Below are 16844 nucleotides of genomic sequence, written 5' to 3'. Positions count from 1 at the left end.
CACTGCTCTAGGTGTGGATGAGAAGTGAAACGTCTTCAGAGAAAAAACAAAGTCCAGTTGCCTCTTGAAAAAAAAGGTATCTCTGGGACTCCCTCAGAGCCTTTCCTGGGGAACCTGGAGGCCAGCACCAACGGACTGACTGAAAGCGCCACGCGAAGCACACACCCGCCTCGGCCCGCTTTAGGCAAGAGGGCGCTTGCGCTCTTCGGCTCCCAGTTCTTCGCCTCTTCCTTTCTCCCCCACCCCCGTCCCTCCTCCCCTCCCCCCCAAGATTGCTGGGCGCGCGTGCGCCGGAGGGGATTTTCTCTCTCTCCTCTTCTCCCCCCCACACACCCCAAAACCCGGAAGTGCCTCGCGCCGCCTCAGCTTGCGGTCAGGCAGGCAGGCGGGCGGGCGGGAGAGAGGAGGCGGAGGCGGCTCCGTCGCCTAGGCTGGTTTTGGCTCAGGACGAGGGAGTCGACAATTGGAGCGGCGGCCTGCCTTTGCCCGCGTCCTGGTCCAGGTAAGGCTGAAGGGTGGGGGGGAAAGAGTCCGGGTCCGGCCGCTGGGGTGGGGGCGGTGAGGGGGTGGGCGGGAGGGAGGAGGTAGCGGGGCAGTTGGGGGGAAAGGCGGGGGAGGGACGGAGGGAGGGGTGTTCGCTGTGACAGGGAGGCACCGGAGCTCTCCCAAAATGGGCGTGGGGGGTGGGGGAGCCTCTATGCGGAGATTGGGAGCTCAACGGTAGGGAGATGGCACGGAGCCGGTCTGGAACCCTGCAACGAGAGAGCTTCGAGATCGCGTTGATTGGAAGGTAACCCGAGTTCCAGCCTTCTCACAAGACACCTGAACCCTCCAAACGTGTGAATTCGGACCAGGCGTTTGGTTTGGCCGAAGGGAAGATTCGGCACTTCGGTGATGCGCGCGGGTAAAAAGGTCTGACCCGTTGGCCGGCCACTCTGAGCCAGAGTTCATTTTAACCCATTATTTTATCTAGTGAACACAATTTCCTGTGTTTCCTTTATAACCCGAGCCATTCAACTAACCACATCGACTTGTGATTTTTTTTTTTTTTTTTGCACAATATGGTAGGCTGAAGTGTACAGGACTTGCATAGTTTGTGGCGCAGTGTGTCTTACAAGAGGGAGCAGCAGAAAGAGAGAAATTGCCCCGGGGGTGGGGGGAGAATTGAGGTTCAAAAGAGCGATCCTGAGACCAGACTCTAAAGCAGAGGTCTTCAAACCTGGCAACTATGCTGGCTGGATAATTCTGGGAGTTGAAGTCCACAAGTCTTAAAGTTGCCACGTTTGGGGACCCCCTGCTCTAAAGAAAGGTCTTCCTATCACAGATGCATCATAGATGGAAAGCAGAGATTCTTTGAGTTCTGGAGGTGGCCTTTTCTCTGACATTGGGAGAGGTTAATAAAAAGTTGAAGTGGAAAGGAGAAGGCTGTTTTTAGTACACCCCTGAAGTTGAAGTAGATGAGGGTTTTTGTTTTTCCATGGTAAGGGCACAGAAACAGTGAAGGTGTGATGATGCATGTTTGAAATGCAGAGTTGATTGATTAGTTAGTAGGTGGGATTGTGGATGAAAGGGTTCTTGAAGGATGGGATTGCTTAGAAGTGGCTTGAGCATAATGACTTTTTCTTGGAGTATCTTGAAGTCAGGGAAAACATTAAAAGTATTTGAAGTTTGAAAAGTTGTGAAATTTCATATGTTCTTGCAGGTATATTAAAGAAATGACTTTGCTTTCCTGAGTAGTTAGTTGAAATTTAGGTGGAAGTGAGGAAGGATGCAGTTGAAGGAGGAGCTCAGAAATTTATTGATTGTGTGTACATGTAGGATCAGGAGAGAATTTTTCTGAGCCCTACAAGTAAATATAAATGGAAAGAGAGTTGACAGTAAGTTACAGAGGTCACAATGAGCATGTACTAAATCTTAGGGCAAGAAAATACATGGGTCAGGAAGCTGTGTTTGATCTGTGGACTGTAGAATAGGTTGTTTATGTTGTACATATTGCTACTCTTTTCAAGAATGAGGAGCATTTAAAATATTTTCTCAGTAATTTGAAAAAGGAGCCTGTGAAGTGAGCCTTGATGATCCTGTTTTAGATGGGGAAAGAAAATTGAGAGTTGATATCTCCATCGTTATCTAGCCTTCCATCTAATAGGTTATTGGGTGACCACACAGTGGAAAGAACAGAAGAATGAAGAGTTCTATATTTAAAGTTTAAATTTGTTTTTTAGTTGAGTGGATAGTCTTTATTTGATGCACTGTTAAATACTTTTTTTTAAGTCCGTGTGTTCATTTTAACTGGGTAGAACTGTTAATGCCAAAGGGAACTAGTTTCTATAATTTCATGGTAGTTACTTAACTGAGAAATGTGCCCCACCCCTTTTTCTGCTTGCTTCCCTACAATTAAGACTACGGGTTAGTGGTTGAGCTCTTTTGCCCACTAGCCCCAAATTGTGCTTGACATACTCATCTTTTTGAAGAGCATTTTCAATTAGGACTCCTTACATCAGCTTGCTTAGCAGACACATTACTAATAAGACAACCCATTTGGGAGTTTGGCATGTCTGGAGATTAGTTATAGTGGCAGCAGGAAACTTACAGTAGTTGTGTCTAATTTTCTAGTAGATGTCAAAAAACTAATTAACACACCTTTTTAGAACTGGTTGTTTCTGTTCTTTGTGTTTGAAATTCATCTGACTGTTTAAAACACAAACTGGGACTGAAGCTGTTGTGAAGTTACATGTTCCAAGATTACATCACAAGATTTCATGAAGTATTGAATGTTCACACCCATGCGGTTTGGACAGCTGTTGAGTTTTCATCTTTGCAGCTAATTATTGTTTTTTTATTCATACAACCTATTAAGGTTCTAAAATGAATCAGCCAAGTATTTAAATTTCCTTTATTGAAAAATAAGGCAACATTTTAAGGACATTCTGTCTGATTAAAGTGATTGACAGTGAAATCCATGATAAATGCCTCTGTCCTCAGGGCAACAATGAAGATAGTTACATGAAATTTAGACTAACATGATCAGAATTGAGTTTAAATTATGTATTATTCCCCCAGATCCAATTAGTTTCTGTATTCTAATACAGAGTTGGCTTGTAGGTAAAATGAATATTATTTGATCAGTACTAGTTTGAGGGCAAATATATGATGACCCATTAAGCAATGAAAAGTGCACCTTTGCTTTTATGTGTGTCAGGAAAAAGTCAACATAGGAGCTATATATGTTCCGGCCAGAAGTGAGTGATCATCTTATATGCACTTTTTAAAAAGAAAGTCTTCTGAATCTTGTCTCCTGTTTAACCACCTTCCTGGTTTCACCAAGTTCTTCTTTTTTTTTTTCTTTTGGTTTTGAATTTCAGAAACTATTTTGTCTGCAGATAGAAGAACTTGAAGTAGGCCTCTCAACTTCTTATTTGGGGTCCTTTATTTCCTACTCCTAAAGTAATCTGCCTGCCGCCCAGCATTGCTTGTCGGCAGATGTTCTTGATAACTTCCTCTCTGTTCCAAATTGAGCCATGCGTTTTACACTGAGTCTCGAGGATGACTGGCTGACTAAACAAAGAGATCATTTTCCCCCAGAGATTGACTCAGTTCGTTTTCTGTGTCAAGCAAATCAGCCCCCAAATTAACATCTGCACCATGTTGGATTCCTGAGCTGTAAGATATGGTGGTCAGATTCCTGGGTTTTGTTCAGCTCATTCCATGCAACCTAAAAGAAATTGCCTAGCTGAAAGAAATAAAGAGAATTAAATTCTACCTGATAAAAAAATGTAAAGGATAATGTCTGTTTGGGTGAAACTTTATGAAGGCTTAGCTTTCTGATAAAGAATGATTCATAAATGAGACTAACTGAATAATCAGACGTATGAATAAATCTTTCAACTTGGATGTTTATGCACTTCATGACTATCCTTTTTTATAAGTTGTAATTGAATATTGATAGATGGTAAAGGTTTGTGCTTATTGTTGGATGTATATTTAAGAGAATGCAATGCTTCAGTTTTAGGATGCAGATTGCTTTTGGAATTATTCCTTTATAAACTGTTACTTTTGGATATCTGTTCAAAACTGCCTCTAGGATTGAACTCTCAACCAATCTGGCAGTTTTTCCTGTAGTGGTAGACTGAAAGGAATGAAGTGAGAAAGTTTTTCATGTAGTCCATGGAAGGATTGAGAAGAGAGAAAGTTTTATTTAGCCTGTTACAAAGGAAGATCAGCTGCTTAATAACAGTCCTAAATCATCTATTTAGGTTCCAAATTAAAAGAGGAAAGGATTAGTTTGCTTAGTTCAGTTCTGTCAAAGGATGACATTTTTAGTGAGACATATAGAAACTGTATATGTATATTTCAACTTAACCTGGGCAGCTGTTGTGTCTAGGACAATGTTTCTCAACCTTGTCAGTTTTTAAGTTGGGTAGATTTCAACTCCCAGAATTCCCCAGCCAGGCTACTGGTCTAGGATAATAAACCTAGGATGCCTTTCTGTATCCATGTATATACAACATGATGTCCTTGGCATTGATGAAGCAAACAGATGCTCGGTGTTTATTTCTGACTTCCCCTCAGTGGTGAAATGAAGCATGGCTGGGGAAGGATTTAATAGGGCTCTTGTAATCATCATAATGTAGGGACACGGTGGCTCAGTGGCTAAGACACTGAGGTTGTCAAACAGAAAGGTCAGCAGTTTGGCAATTCGAATCCCTAGCGCCGCGTAATGGCGTGAGCTCCCGTTACTTGTCCCAGCTTCTGTCAACCTAGCAGTTCGAAAGCATGTAAAAATGCAAGTAGAAAAATAGGAACCACCTTTGGTGGGAAGGTAACAGTGTTCCATGTGCCTTCGGTGTTTAGTCATGCCAGCCACATGACCACGGTGATGACTTTGGACAGCACTGGCTCTTCGGCTTTGAAACGGAGATGAGCACCGCCCCCTAGAGTCAGGAATAACTAGTGCATATGTGCAAGGAGAACTTTTATCTTTGTGTAATCATCACGCAAGATAGCTGTGATCAAGTATTTTACCTGCCCTGATTCTTCTGCTATTCAGTTTGACTGAATAGCCTTTATTATCATAAGCAATAAGGAAAACATTATTCATATTATAATTATTTTGTATTCTTCTGTCAAGTCTTCTCTTTCTGTACCTCTTGTAGTAATGAAAAGCTATATCTTCCAACATTTTTCATATAAGAACTATCCCAGCCTCTCTATAATTTTTCTGAATCTTGGTCAGTTTTTTAATAATTATCTTTTTTCTCTTACAATTTTCTATCCACCCACCCACCATCCCTCTCCCCCCCTCATTGTATGATATTTTAAGCCGCCAGAGTCATCTTACAGTGAGATGGGCGGCACACAAATTTAATAAATAAATTGTTAACTGTAATCTGCAGAAATCTTCAATTTCTGCTAAGAATTGAACGTATATTAAGGTACTATATAAATATATGCTAAAATGCCTATATAAAAATGAAGGATTCTTGAAATGGCCACACTGCCTTTTCTTTTTCTTCCTTCCTGCGCTACTTTGTTATAATGTTAGCTTTCCCATTTTAGCATTGGCATGAATCACTAGTTAAGCATGCAGTTTAAAATTATGGGTTTATGTAGACCAAACCACTGCTTTGGACAAACTGGGGGGATATGCCCTACCATGTTTTGTTGTAGCCATAAGATATACAAGTTAAGGATTCTCTTCTTTATAAATTGTACATCAGCTAACTGAAAGAGGTTACAACATGAGCCCGCACAGGAACTGATCTGGCATTGTATTTTAATCTTTAAAATGGGAAGAAATCAATAAAAATATACTGCAGACTTATTTCTTCTTTTTTCTCTTATAAGTTTATAGTTTGCCTTTGGAAGAAGAATGTTTGGAATTGTCACATTTATTCTTATCCCACATACATATTCAGCCTGTTTCATCTGAAAGAGAGATTCCACAGCTTTCCTTTGAGGTAGCAGCATGGGTTAACTAAAAGGAGAAGTAATCTTCCATGTGTCATGTATTCCCTAGGAAATAAGGAATGACTTTTTCTGCCTTGAAAACTGACGTTTCCCTTTGAATATGCATAGACAGCTTGCTTAATTCTTAATTTTTCCTTAAATAGATCTGTTTAGCAGTCATGCTACAGCCAGTTCATTCTGGCAAAGCTTACAGCCAGGAAACACAAAGCCTTTTTTGTTTTGATTTCTCTTTTCAGTTGCCAGTTTGGTAAATGAATTTATAATAGGGTTCTTAATGTAGTTGTGTTCTTCTTTCTATTGTGTCAATATACTTCCCTGTAGTTGCACTTCTGATATAACCTTAACCTCAGGTATAGAGGGACTCTGCTATCTAACATCAGGATGAGAGACTAGTTAATCTGACAAGTGAGAGTAATACTATTTAGATTACATATATTTCAGTTGTGATATAAATACTTAATATAATGACTTTCTGCCAAAACTGTTTCTGAAAGTGGCTATTCAAAAATAAAATGTGTGTTTACACATAAAGTTAAATTTTAATTAAGATTGTAGTAAAACAGATATATCACCCAAGTGTAGCTTCTGTTTGGATGGCCTGCTTGGAAACATGTTCTCTCTCAGTACCAGGATAATGGAGAAAAAAGGAATCTGATCTTGGCAAGAAATTTGAGAGCTTCCAAGTACTCACTTGAAAGATTGCTTTATGCTCTTATAAAATATGTCTCCATAATGGTGAGGCAGTGAAATGGGTATCTTCCAAAGATTCTGGTCAGATTTGTAAAGGAGAATGCAATATACTGGTATTAAACAATGTGCAAGTCAAATTATTCCTAATTAGTGATAAGTTGCTAATGAAGCTTTAAAACAAGGAAATTTGATGTATCATATAATTGGTCACAACAAGACAGCCCTACAGGATATCCTACAATAATCCAGTAATACAGTTTCAAGGTAATTGAAACGTGTTACCGTGGTTACATCTGGAGTTTTTAAGAAAAAAAATGCAGCTGGAATATTCCTTTTATTTTTACAAAAGCCCTTCTGATCGCAAAGAAATATGGACATCCCAGTTCAGGAATATACTTGAACAGTGAATTTGAGTACAGATTGGTCACTCAGATACCATCCATAGTTGCAATGGATCCTCAAAGGTACTTATGAGCCAGTTCCTATGACTGGCCTTCTCTATTTATGGCCATTTCCAACATTTCATGGTCACATGACTCTGATTTACAACATTTTGGCATAAAAGGGCATTTACTTTAAGTTTTTGAGCAAAAAGAACCTCTTACCAAATAATGGTTTTGTTTAATGGCCACCACAAAAACAATAATAAAAATGGGTCCACTCAAGTGACTCACTTTATGGTAATTACAATTTAAGACAGTAATGGGCAGGCTCCATTACGGTTGTAAATCAAGGATTATCTGTAATCAAAAGGAAAAATAACCATACTCAGGCAATTTAATCTCTTCCTTGATTTCCCTTTGAACTCAGTAAAAACTATATTTTCTTTGACTAGATTACATTTATTTTTGGCCCCAATCACATCAGGATTTAAAATTCTGATATCAAGAAAAGATAGGGTTAGGTATGTAGGCATTAATAGAAAAATGGGTGGGATGAGGACAAATTATAACATGCATGTTCCAACATCATCATGCAGATATTGTAAGTTACATACAGTGTGTGTCATGAGTTTCTAGAGTCTCTATGAGGCAATCATAACTACATCATTTATATAATATGTGAGTTTTTATTTGGAGTTCATAGCGGCTTGCTATTCACACCTATGGTTAGATGTTGTCAGCATCCTGAAAGTACTACACTTCAAAACTCTAGATAACCTTTCCTAATAGTTTCATATATATACCATATACTAAACAGCTTAGAGCACAGAAGTGTGTTTTTGTGAAAAAAGTATTTGAATAACCTTTGGTGCAAATCCTGCTTATAATATTAGTGGAATTAATTTGTGTTAGCATATCTTTGTATCAGTCGTTTTCATTCTTTTCAGATACAGAATAAACACTTTTCTTACATGCTATTTTTATCTTACTCATTTTTGTAACGTATTTAAGGAGTCATTCCCTTTTTATCTCTTATGCAGTTGTTCCTCCATCAGTTTTCTCCAGATCGTTCAACCCTTGGGATAGGGATAACCAGTATTTAGGGAGGCTTTCTGAGTTAGTTTGCCTCCCCTATCCAAACATTTTTTACCTTCTGTTATGTTTTTTAATAGTCCTAATTTGCAGTGTAGATAGCACTATTTGGATCTCGGTCCAGTTTCATAGCCATGCTCAGAATAATAACCATTACTTCGTATGTAGGCAAAGTAATTTTCTCTTAGAAAGCGGGATGTTTTACAACTAAAACTGTTTTATGAGATTGGAAGTGAAATGAATTCAATCTGCTGAATTAAAATTCTATTATAAGTTAGTTAGTTAGTTAGTTTATTAAACTTGTATGCAGCCCTATTCCCGAGGGGACTCAGGGCGGCTAACAAACCAAATAGGGAAGGGGCAATACAAAGCAAACAGACAAGACAAAACAAAATACAAAAAACAGATTAAAAAACTCATCAACAGCCGCAACAATTCAAGTGGGGCTGGAAACTCATCTGCCCCAGGCCTGCCGGAACAGCCAGGTTTTGCGGAAAGCCTGAAGGGTGGTGAGGGTCCGAATCTCCACGGGGAGATTGTTCCAGAGGGCCGGAGCAGCCACAGAGAAGGCCCTCCCCTGGGGGGGTTGACAGTCGACACTGATAAAGATAAGGCATTGCCTTTATTGAGTCTGTTCAAATGTACACCACAATGTAGAAAAGATGTGGACACTCTAGAAAGAATGCAGAGAAGAGCAACAAAGATGATTAGGGTACTGGAGACTAAAACATATGAAGAACGGTTGCAGGAACTGGGTATGTCTAGTTTAATAGAAAGAAGGACTAGGGGAGACATGATAGCAGTGTTCCAATATCTCAGGGGTTGCCACAAAGAAGAGGGAGTCAAACTATTTTCCAAGGCACCTGGGGTAGAACAAGAAGCAATGGGTGGAAACTAATCAAGGAGAGAAGCGACTTACAACTGAGGAGACATTTCCAGACAGTTACAACAATTAATCAGTGGAACAGCTTGCCTCCAGAATTAGAATTTAGAATTTTTATTAGAATTTTATTAGTATTTGTAGGCCGCCCTTTTCCCTGAGGGGACTCAGGGCGGCTCACACAAAACCGGGAAGGGGGAATACAGACATAAGATAGAAACATATAATAAAATAGTAAGCAACATACATTCATCATTCGGGAGGGGTAACTATCCTTATCCCCAGGCCTGACGGGCGAGCCAGTTCTTCAAGGCTATGCGGAAGGCTTGGACGGTGGAGAGGGTACGAATCTCCACGGGGAGCTCGTTCCAAAGGGTCGGGGCAACTGCTGAGAAGGCCCTCCTCCTTGTAGTTGCCAGCCGACACTGGCTGGCCGATGGGATACGGAGGAGGCCTAATCTATGGGATCTTATCGGTCGCAGGGATGTGATTGGCAGAAGGCGGTCTCTCAAGTATCCAGATCCACTGCCATGTAGGGCTTTATGGGTGATTAATAGCACCTTGAAGCGCATCCGGAGATCGACAGGTAGCCAGCGCAGCTCGCGGAGGATAGGTGTTATGCGGGTGAATCGGGGTGCACCCGCAATCACTCGCGCGGCTGCGTTCTGCACTAGCTGAAGTCGCCGGATGCTCCTCAAGGGCAGCCCCATGTAGAGCACATTGCAGTATTCCAGCCTAGAGGTCACAAGGGCCCGAGTGACTGTTGTGAGAGCCTCCCGATTCAGGTAGGGTCGCAACTGGCGCACCAGGCGAACCTGGGCGAATGCCCCCCTGGTCACAGCCGTTAAGTGGTGGTCAAATGACAGCTGTGGATCCAGGAGGACTCCCAAGTTGCGAACCCTCTCTGAGGGGTATAAAATTTGACCCCCCAGCCTGAGTGGTGGAATATTAGCCAAATCTTTGGGAGGAAAACACAACAGCCACTCGGTCTTTTCTGGGTTGAGCACAAGCTTGTTAACCCTCATCCAGTCCATAACGGCCTCAAGACCCCGGCTCATCACGTCTGCCGCTTCATTGAGTTGGCACAGGGCGGACAGATACAATTGAGTATCGTCCGCATATTGATGGTATCTAATCCCCTGCCTGCGGATGATCTCTCCCAGCGGTTTCATGTAGATGTTGAATAGTAGGGGGGATAAGACCGAGCCCTGAGGCACCCCATAATTTAGGGGCCTAGGGGACGATCTCTGCCCCCCCACTAACACCGACTGTGACCTGTCCGAGAGGTAGGAGGAGAACCACCGTAGCACGGTGCCTCCCACTCCCACCTCCCGCAGTCGTCGCAGAAGGATACCATGGTCGATGGTATCGAAAGCCACTGAGAGGTCAAGGAGGACCAGGATGGAGGAATGTCCTTCATCTCTGGCTCTCCAGAGATCATCCATCAATGCGACCAAAGCGGTTTCTGTGCTGTAACCAGGCCTGAAGCCTGACTGGAAGGGGTCCAGAAGTTGTGAATGCCCCAACCCCGCAAGTCTTTAAGAAGATGTTGGATAGCCGTCTGTCTGAAACGGTATAGGGTTTCCTGCCTAGGCAGTGGGTTGGATTAGAAGACCTCCAAGGTCCCTTCCAACTCTGCTATTGTATGAGGTGTGCAAGTTATCTTACTGTTTCTTTTTTATTTTCCCCCTGTTCTTTAGAGGAAAAAACTAAAAATCCTTGGTTAAAAACTTGCTGCCTACTAATGTTCTCTTGTATAGTAGCCTTAGTTATCAATTTTTCTGCATTTCTCTTTATGTCAAGTGTCACCCCTTTATGTTACCCCTTTCTGATAAACTGAAAGTAAGAGGTCCGGAACATAGAATACAGCAGTCATGTCAACTGTGTATTTATCTGTAAACCAGTTATTACATGATAGTACATTTTAAAAAGTTGTTGCTGCATCCTGTGGGAAACTTTCAGTTCCTATAGATTTCTTTTTAAAAAAAAACCTATATTCTGTGGATTATATAGTAGGCGGTTTCCTCAAATTTGACAATTGCTAAAATTCCTCTGTACTGTAACATATATCTGAAGTAAGTCATACAGAGAGGTCCGTGGAGATTCTCAATCATATGGGTCATGGGTCAGAATTGGAAAAGTTTCTTGGATGAGAACTGAAATGTTTTCAAGGAAAAAGAAAACAAGAAAGTCCAGTTGCCTTTTGAAAAAGACCTCTGGGTCATTCCGAGAGATTAAGTGCTTGCTGAAGAAAGACTCAAATTATTTCACTTCAAGATATAAGAAGCCTGCTCTTCTTTGATTTGGCACTGTCTTACTCAGTGTACTGTGGATTTGTAGATTTTTAACTGTTGAGACAGTATTAATTTACTTCTGAGCCTGCCCGCAGGTTAGTGATTAGCCAAATATCTCCAGGAAGCTAGCAAGAAGAATCCATAGGTAGAATATGCTTATGTCCCCTTATTGCAGTTTGAGGAAAGAATGGCTTCCCACTTGCGAATTACTGAGATGATACGTCATTATTGGAGATTTTTGGCCTAGAGCTCAAACTCTCTGTATCTCCACTGCATGGGCTTGAACTGTCTGTTTGGCCGGTTTGATATATTTGCAGATATATCAATTTGGTTAGAAATTCTTGAGAATATTTGTAGCTCGGATTGTCAGTTTTGGCAGGGGTCTGTCAATATCAATTTGGCTCACAGCTTGGAAATCCTTCTGGACTCCCAGCTTTGGGTTGAATAGCAGTTGGAGACTGTGGCTAGGAGACCCTTTGCACAAGTTACATCTTAAAACACCAAAGAAGCTTTTTCCAAAAGGCAACTGGACTTCCTTGTTTTATTTTTTTTCCTTTGAAAATGTTTTGCTTCTCATCCAAGAAGCTTCTTCAGTTCAGAACTCAACAGTTATTTCCTCCTGCTGAGTGATTGATGTGTGTTGTTGCAAAGAGACACTTTTGTGGAGATAGTAGAAAAAAATAGTGTGGCGAAAACAACTTGTATACTTGACTCCCTCTTCTTTGTGGCAATCCCTGAGATATTGGAACACTGCTATCATGTCTCCCCTAGTTCTTCTTTCTATTAAACTAGACATACCCAGTTCCTGCAACCGTTCTTCATATGTTTTAGTCTCCAGTACCCTAATCATCTTTGTTGCTCTTCTCTGCACTCTTTCTAGAGTCTCCACATCTTTTCTACATCGTGGTGACCAAAACTGAATGCAGTATTCCAAGTGTGGCCTTACCAAGGCATTATAAAGTGGTATTAACACTTCACGTGATCTTGATTCTATCCCTCTACTTATGCAACCTAGAATTGTGTTGGCTTTTTTGGCAGCTGCTTCACACTGCTGGCTCATATTTAAATGGTTGTCCACTAGGACTCCAAGATCCCTCTCACAGTTACTACTGTTGAGCAAAGTACCACCTATACTGTACCTGTGCTTGGAAGAAAGGAACCCTATGATTGGCCTGCATCTTTAGAGTTCCCCCCATTCCTGTTATTATTGCTAAAAAATGAAACACCAGCTAGGAATCTGGGGATATGGAATTTGCATTTTTTTACCCAGTCAAACGTTGCAATCCAAAGCTTTAAAAATGCATTTATAGGTGCTGACAATGTTTTCGTATTTGTCCTTATGCCTTTCCTGTAGTCATTACATTTACATTTTTATTGGTCTTCTCTTGTTATCTTTTCCCTCTTATCTTGTCAACCACAAACTCCTGACCCTACTGGAAAATGATTAGGGATGTTACTGCTGTGACAGCATCTCAAATCCGGATATATTTCTGATATTCTCCTCCTTTGTTTTCAGATAACTGGCCCAGTGCATCAAGCCGGGGCGGCATGCCGAGGCAGGGCATGGTCCAGGATGAGTTTAAAAGATGTCAGCAGTGCAGCTTCTCCAGAGAATGTAACCTATGCCCTTCATATTTATCCTCAGCTCTCAATAGAACACAGTTCCTGTTGCAGGGTAATAGCAACTAAGGATGCCACAGCCACCGAGGTGATTAAGGATGTTATCGTCTCCTTGAGTTTGGACCTATCTAAGCATTATGTACTTGTGGAGGTGAAGGAGACAGGGGGAGAAGAATGGGTATTAGATGGGAATGATCCTCCTGTCCATAGGGTTCTGCTTTGGCCTCGCCGGGCCCAGGATGACCATCCTCGGGAAGATGGTTATTATTTTGTTTTACAAGAGAGGAATGCTGATGGGACTATCAAATATGTCCACATGCAGCAGACCTGCGAGGAAGAGAACCAGGAGGAAGCCCGGCGACTGGTTGAAAGGGGCTTCCTTCCTTGGCAACATTTCAATGATATGTGTAACCTCCCTAATTTGACGGAGACCACCCTGTTGGAAAACCTCAAGCGGCGTTTCCTGAAACAGAAGATCTACACCTACGTAGGCAGCATCCTCATTGCCATCAACCCTTTCAAATTTCTGCCCATCTACAACCCCAAGTACGTCCAGATGTACGAGAACCACCAACTTGGGAAGCTGGAGCCCCACATCTTTGCCATCGCTGATGTAGCCTACCACGCTATGCTGAAGAAACACATGAATCAGTGCATTGTTATTTCTGGCGAGAGCGGATCAGGAAAAACCCAAAGCACAAACTTCTTGATCCACTGCCTCACTGCCCTGAGTCAAAAGGGTTATGCTAGCGGAGTGGAGAGAACTATTTTGGGAGCTGGACCCGTGCTGGAGGTAAAATATATATATATTCAAATTCAAAGCTTTTATTGTCATTGTACATCATGTATACAACGAAATTGGTTTAGCCTCTGCTGGGTGCAGTCCATATAAGTACACAAGACAACATGAATCATATAAAAAATAATCCTTACAGAAGTAGTTAGGGAGAAAAAACTATTCATACGTTTCCATATGTACATCATGTTCTGTGCAACATGTATATTACTCTGGTGTATGGTCTTATATCATGGTATACATGTATATTTATATTCTCCATAGTGAGGGGGGAGGAGTATCCAGGATGGGTGTTGACTTTGTCCTCTCATGATTGGATGAGTCAGATAAGCTCTTTGGGTAACGCCCCCTGGCCAGCAGGACTACCCATTCTTCTGACTCATCTCCTCAAGGAAAAGTTGCACTACTCAGTAACTCCAGTAATTTACAAAGGAGTAAGGAAAATAAACTTGGATCCGGCGAATCCTGCCTCCCTTCATCGAACACAGCCTCCTCCTGCAAGGACTGGACTGCCACAAGCCCCCTGGGGCGGCACGCTGCCCTGGCCACTGAGTGAGACGGAGTCACTCAGGGAGGACAATTGCCGGGCAGGCAGGAGGAGAGGGCAATATGCTTCCTAGAAGCAGCCCTTGATGCAGAGGCTAATCAGGAGCAGAAGCGCTCCTCTGCTCCCCTCGGGTTGAGCCACGAAGCTGGCTAAAATACCCTGGAACACCTGTGCTGGCAGCCGACAAGGTGAGAGCCGGAAAGGCTTAGAAAGAGCTGCCTGGGAGGCAGGGGAGAGAGCTGCAGCCATGGCAAGCCTGCAAAGGCAAAAGCCATTTCCATGTGCTCCAGCAAGGAGGAGCCGTTTGAATTTGGAGCCGGGACCATCTTGAAACCACATGGTCCAAAATGGCTGCCCCCAGCAGCTCAGAGGAGGCAGGCAGAGCCTCAACTCTCAGCCCTCCAGCCACAACCGGAGGCTTGTGGAGCCCTTGAAAGGTGAGAAACCATCGCAGAGGCATTAGCCAAGGGCGGGGGATGCAGCAAAGGGCCAACAGGAGGCTTATTAAGGGAGTTAGAGGCAGGCGGTGGATCTCCCCCCCCCTACTTCCTAGATGAATCAAGACTGCACGAACCCCCCCCCCCAACCTGAGAACTCCTCACCTCCCAGAGGAGGATTCCCTTCGGCTTGGTGCTTCAGAAATCCTGCCTAAAAGCCCGTTCTCTCCCTTTCTAACTGCATAGTAACAGGAAAAGCCCCCCCCCCCCACCCTTAAGGACACTCTCCTTTAAGGAGGAGAAAGAGACTTGGCGAGAATGCCATCAGAAAAAGGCTTCCAGCAAGAGCTGCGTTTTTTTGGGGGGGGCTAAGTCTCCTTCACCCTTAAGAAAATTCTCCTTGAGTAGGAGAAGGAGGGGGGAGGGGCGGGAAGTCCCTGAGTAGGAGGCAAAACAAAAGCTGTTTTTTGTGGCTAAGTTCTGAGGGCGGGGCGATGGCAATTGCCTTGCAAAACCATTTGGAAAGAAGGGGGGAGGGGCCCCACGTGGCCAAGCCAAGGAAGAGTATTCAGCCCCCAGGGAGAGACAGAAGAACCTCCAATCAGGTTAGAGATTACCCCCCTCCCCCAAGGCTTTCCAAGGGTGGGGGTGAATAGGCAAAGAGTAAATGCTATACAATACAATACTATGCAATACAATAGCAGAGGGGGCAGGAACCTTGTAGGTCTTCTAGCCCAACCCCTTGCCTAAGCAGAAATTCCTACACCATTTCAGACAAATGGCTATCATTACTAGTCAGCCCTGTAGCTCAATGGTTAACAGCTGACTCTGTAAACCACTTAGAGAGGGCTGAAAGCCCTATGAAGCAGTATATAATTCTAACTGCTATTGCTATTACCATCCAACAGCTGCTTAAAAATCTTCCACTGTTGGGGCATTCACAACGTCCGGAGGCAGGTTGTTCCACTGATTAATTGTCTAACTGTCAGGAAATTTCTCCCCAGTTCTAAGTTGCTTCTCTCCTTATTAGATTCCACCCATTACTTCTAATTCTGCACTCAGATGCCTTGGAGGATAATCAGGTTGCCTCTTCCCTGTGGCAACCCCTGAGATATTGGAACACTGCTATCACGTCTCCACTAGTCTTTCCTTTCAGTAAACTAGACCTGCCCAATTCCTGCAACCGTTCTTCATAGGCTTTAGCCTCCAGCCTGATCCCTCTGTTGCTCTTCTCTGCACTCTCCCTAGAACCCCCACATCCTTTCTACATCATGGTGACCAAATTGAATGCAGAATTCCAATCTGGCCTTTCCAAGGCCTTATAAGGTGGAATGAACACTTCACGGGAGCTTGATTCTATTCCTCTGTTTATGCAGCCAAAAACTGTGTTAGGTTTTCTGGCAGCTATTGCACACCGCTGGCTCATATTAAAGGGTGGTCCACCAGGACTCCAAGATCCCCTTCACAGTTACTACTGTGGAGCAAGGTATTCTGTACCTGTGCACTTCACCTTCGTTGCCTAAAGGTAGAACCTTACCTCTTTGAATCCCATTTCCCTAGGTAGTGCCCAATGTTCAAGGGTACCAAGATCCTTCTGTATCTTTAGCCTGTATTCTGAAGTGTTGGCTATTCCTGCCAGCTTGGGGTCACCTGCTAACCTGATGACCCCCCCCCCCCCATCAGCATTTAACAAACAGAGAGCTAACAGTCATTCTGGCTCCTTCTCATGACCGCTTGAGATAACAGCAGTTCTTAAAGAAACAGTACTACTATCATGGCATTTATTTTGCTATCCCAAATGTTAGCTTACACACCTAACACCCTCATTCAAATCACTGATGAAGATGTTGAAGAGTACTGGGCTCAACACTGAGCCTTGGGGGACTCACTGCACTCTTCCCTCCATGAAGAGGCAGTACCATTGAGGAGTACAGGTGTGTGCTCCAGTTACCAAGGCACCTGGTGTGACTAGGTCTAATCCTCAGTCTTCTACTTTATCTAGTAGTAGGTTATGGTCTACCTTATCAGGACTTGCTGAGGTCCAAGTTAACTATATCAATGGCATTCCTATGGTCCACTAGGGTTGTCATCGTAATCTAAGAAGATTTGTAGATTTAGATTTATTGAACATTTATAGG

At 43.0% G+C, this 16844-nt stretch overlaps 1 protein-coding gene across 9 annotated transcripts in view; it reads left to right on the top strand.

Annotated features, from left to right (window-relative positions):
* Positions 1-362: 362 nt before the first annotated feature.
* Positions 363-16844, top strand: part of MYO9B (myosin IXB) — an 86019-nt gene continuing 69537 nt past the window's right edge. For all 9 annotated transcript variants that reach the window (XM_087702047.1, XM_087702053.1, XM_087702028.1 and 6 more), the window contains exons 1-2: positions 363-502; positions 12823-13719. In XM_087702047.1, coding sequence (XP_087558173.1) covers positions 12880-13719 — 840 coding nt within the window. In that variant the 5' untranslated portion in view covers positions 363-502; positions 12823-12879. The remainder of the gene's footprint in view (positions 503-12822; positions 13720-16844) is intronic.

This window comes from Thamnophis sirtalis, unplaced genomic scaffold, assembly GCF_051295495.1.
Source record: "Thamnophis sirtalis isolate CommonGarterSnake01/CBP01778 unplaced genomic scaffold, rThaSir2_p1.2 scaffold_1, whole genome shotgun sequence".
Taxonomy (NCBI): domain Eukaryota; kingdom Metazoa; phylum Chordata; class Lepidosauria; order Squamata; family Natricidae; genus Thamnophis; species Thamnophis sirtalis.
Note: the sequence above shows the minus strand (reverse complement) of the source record. Positions and strands in the feature narration are given on the sequence as shown.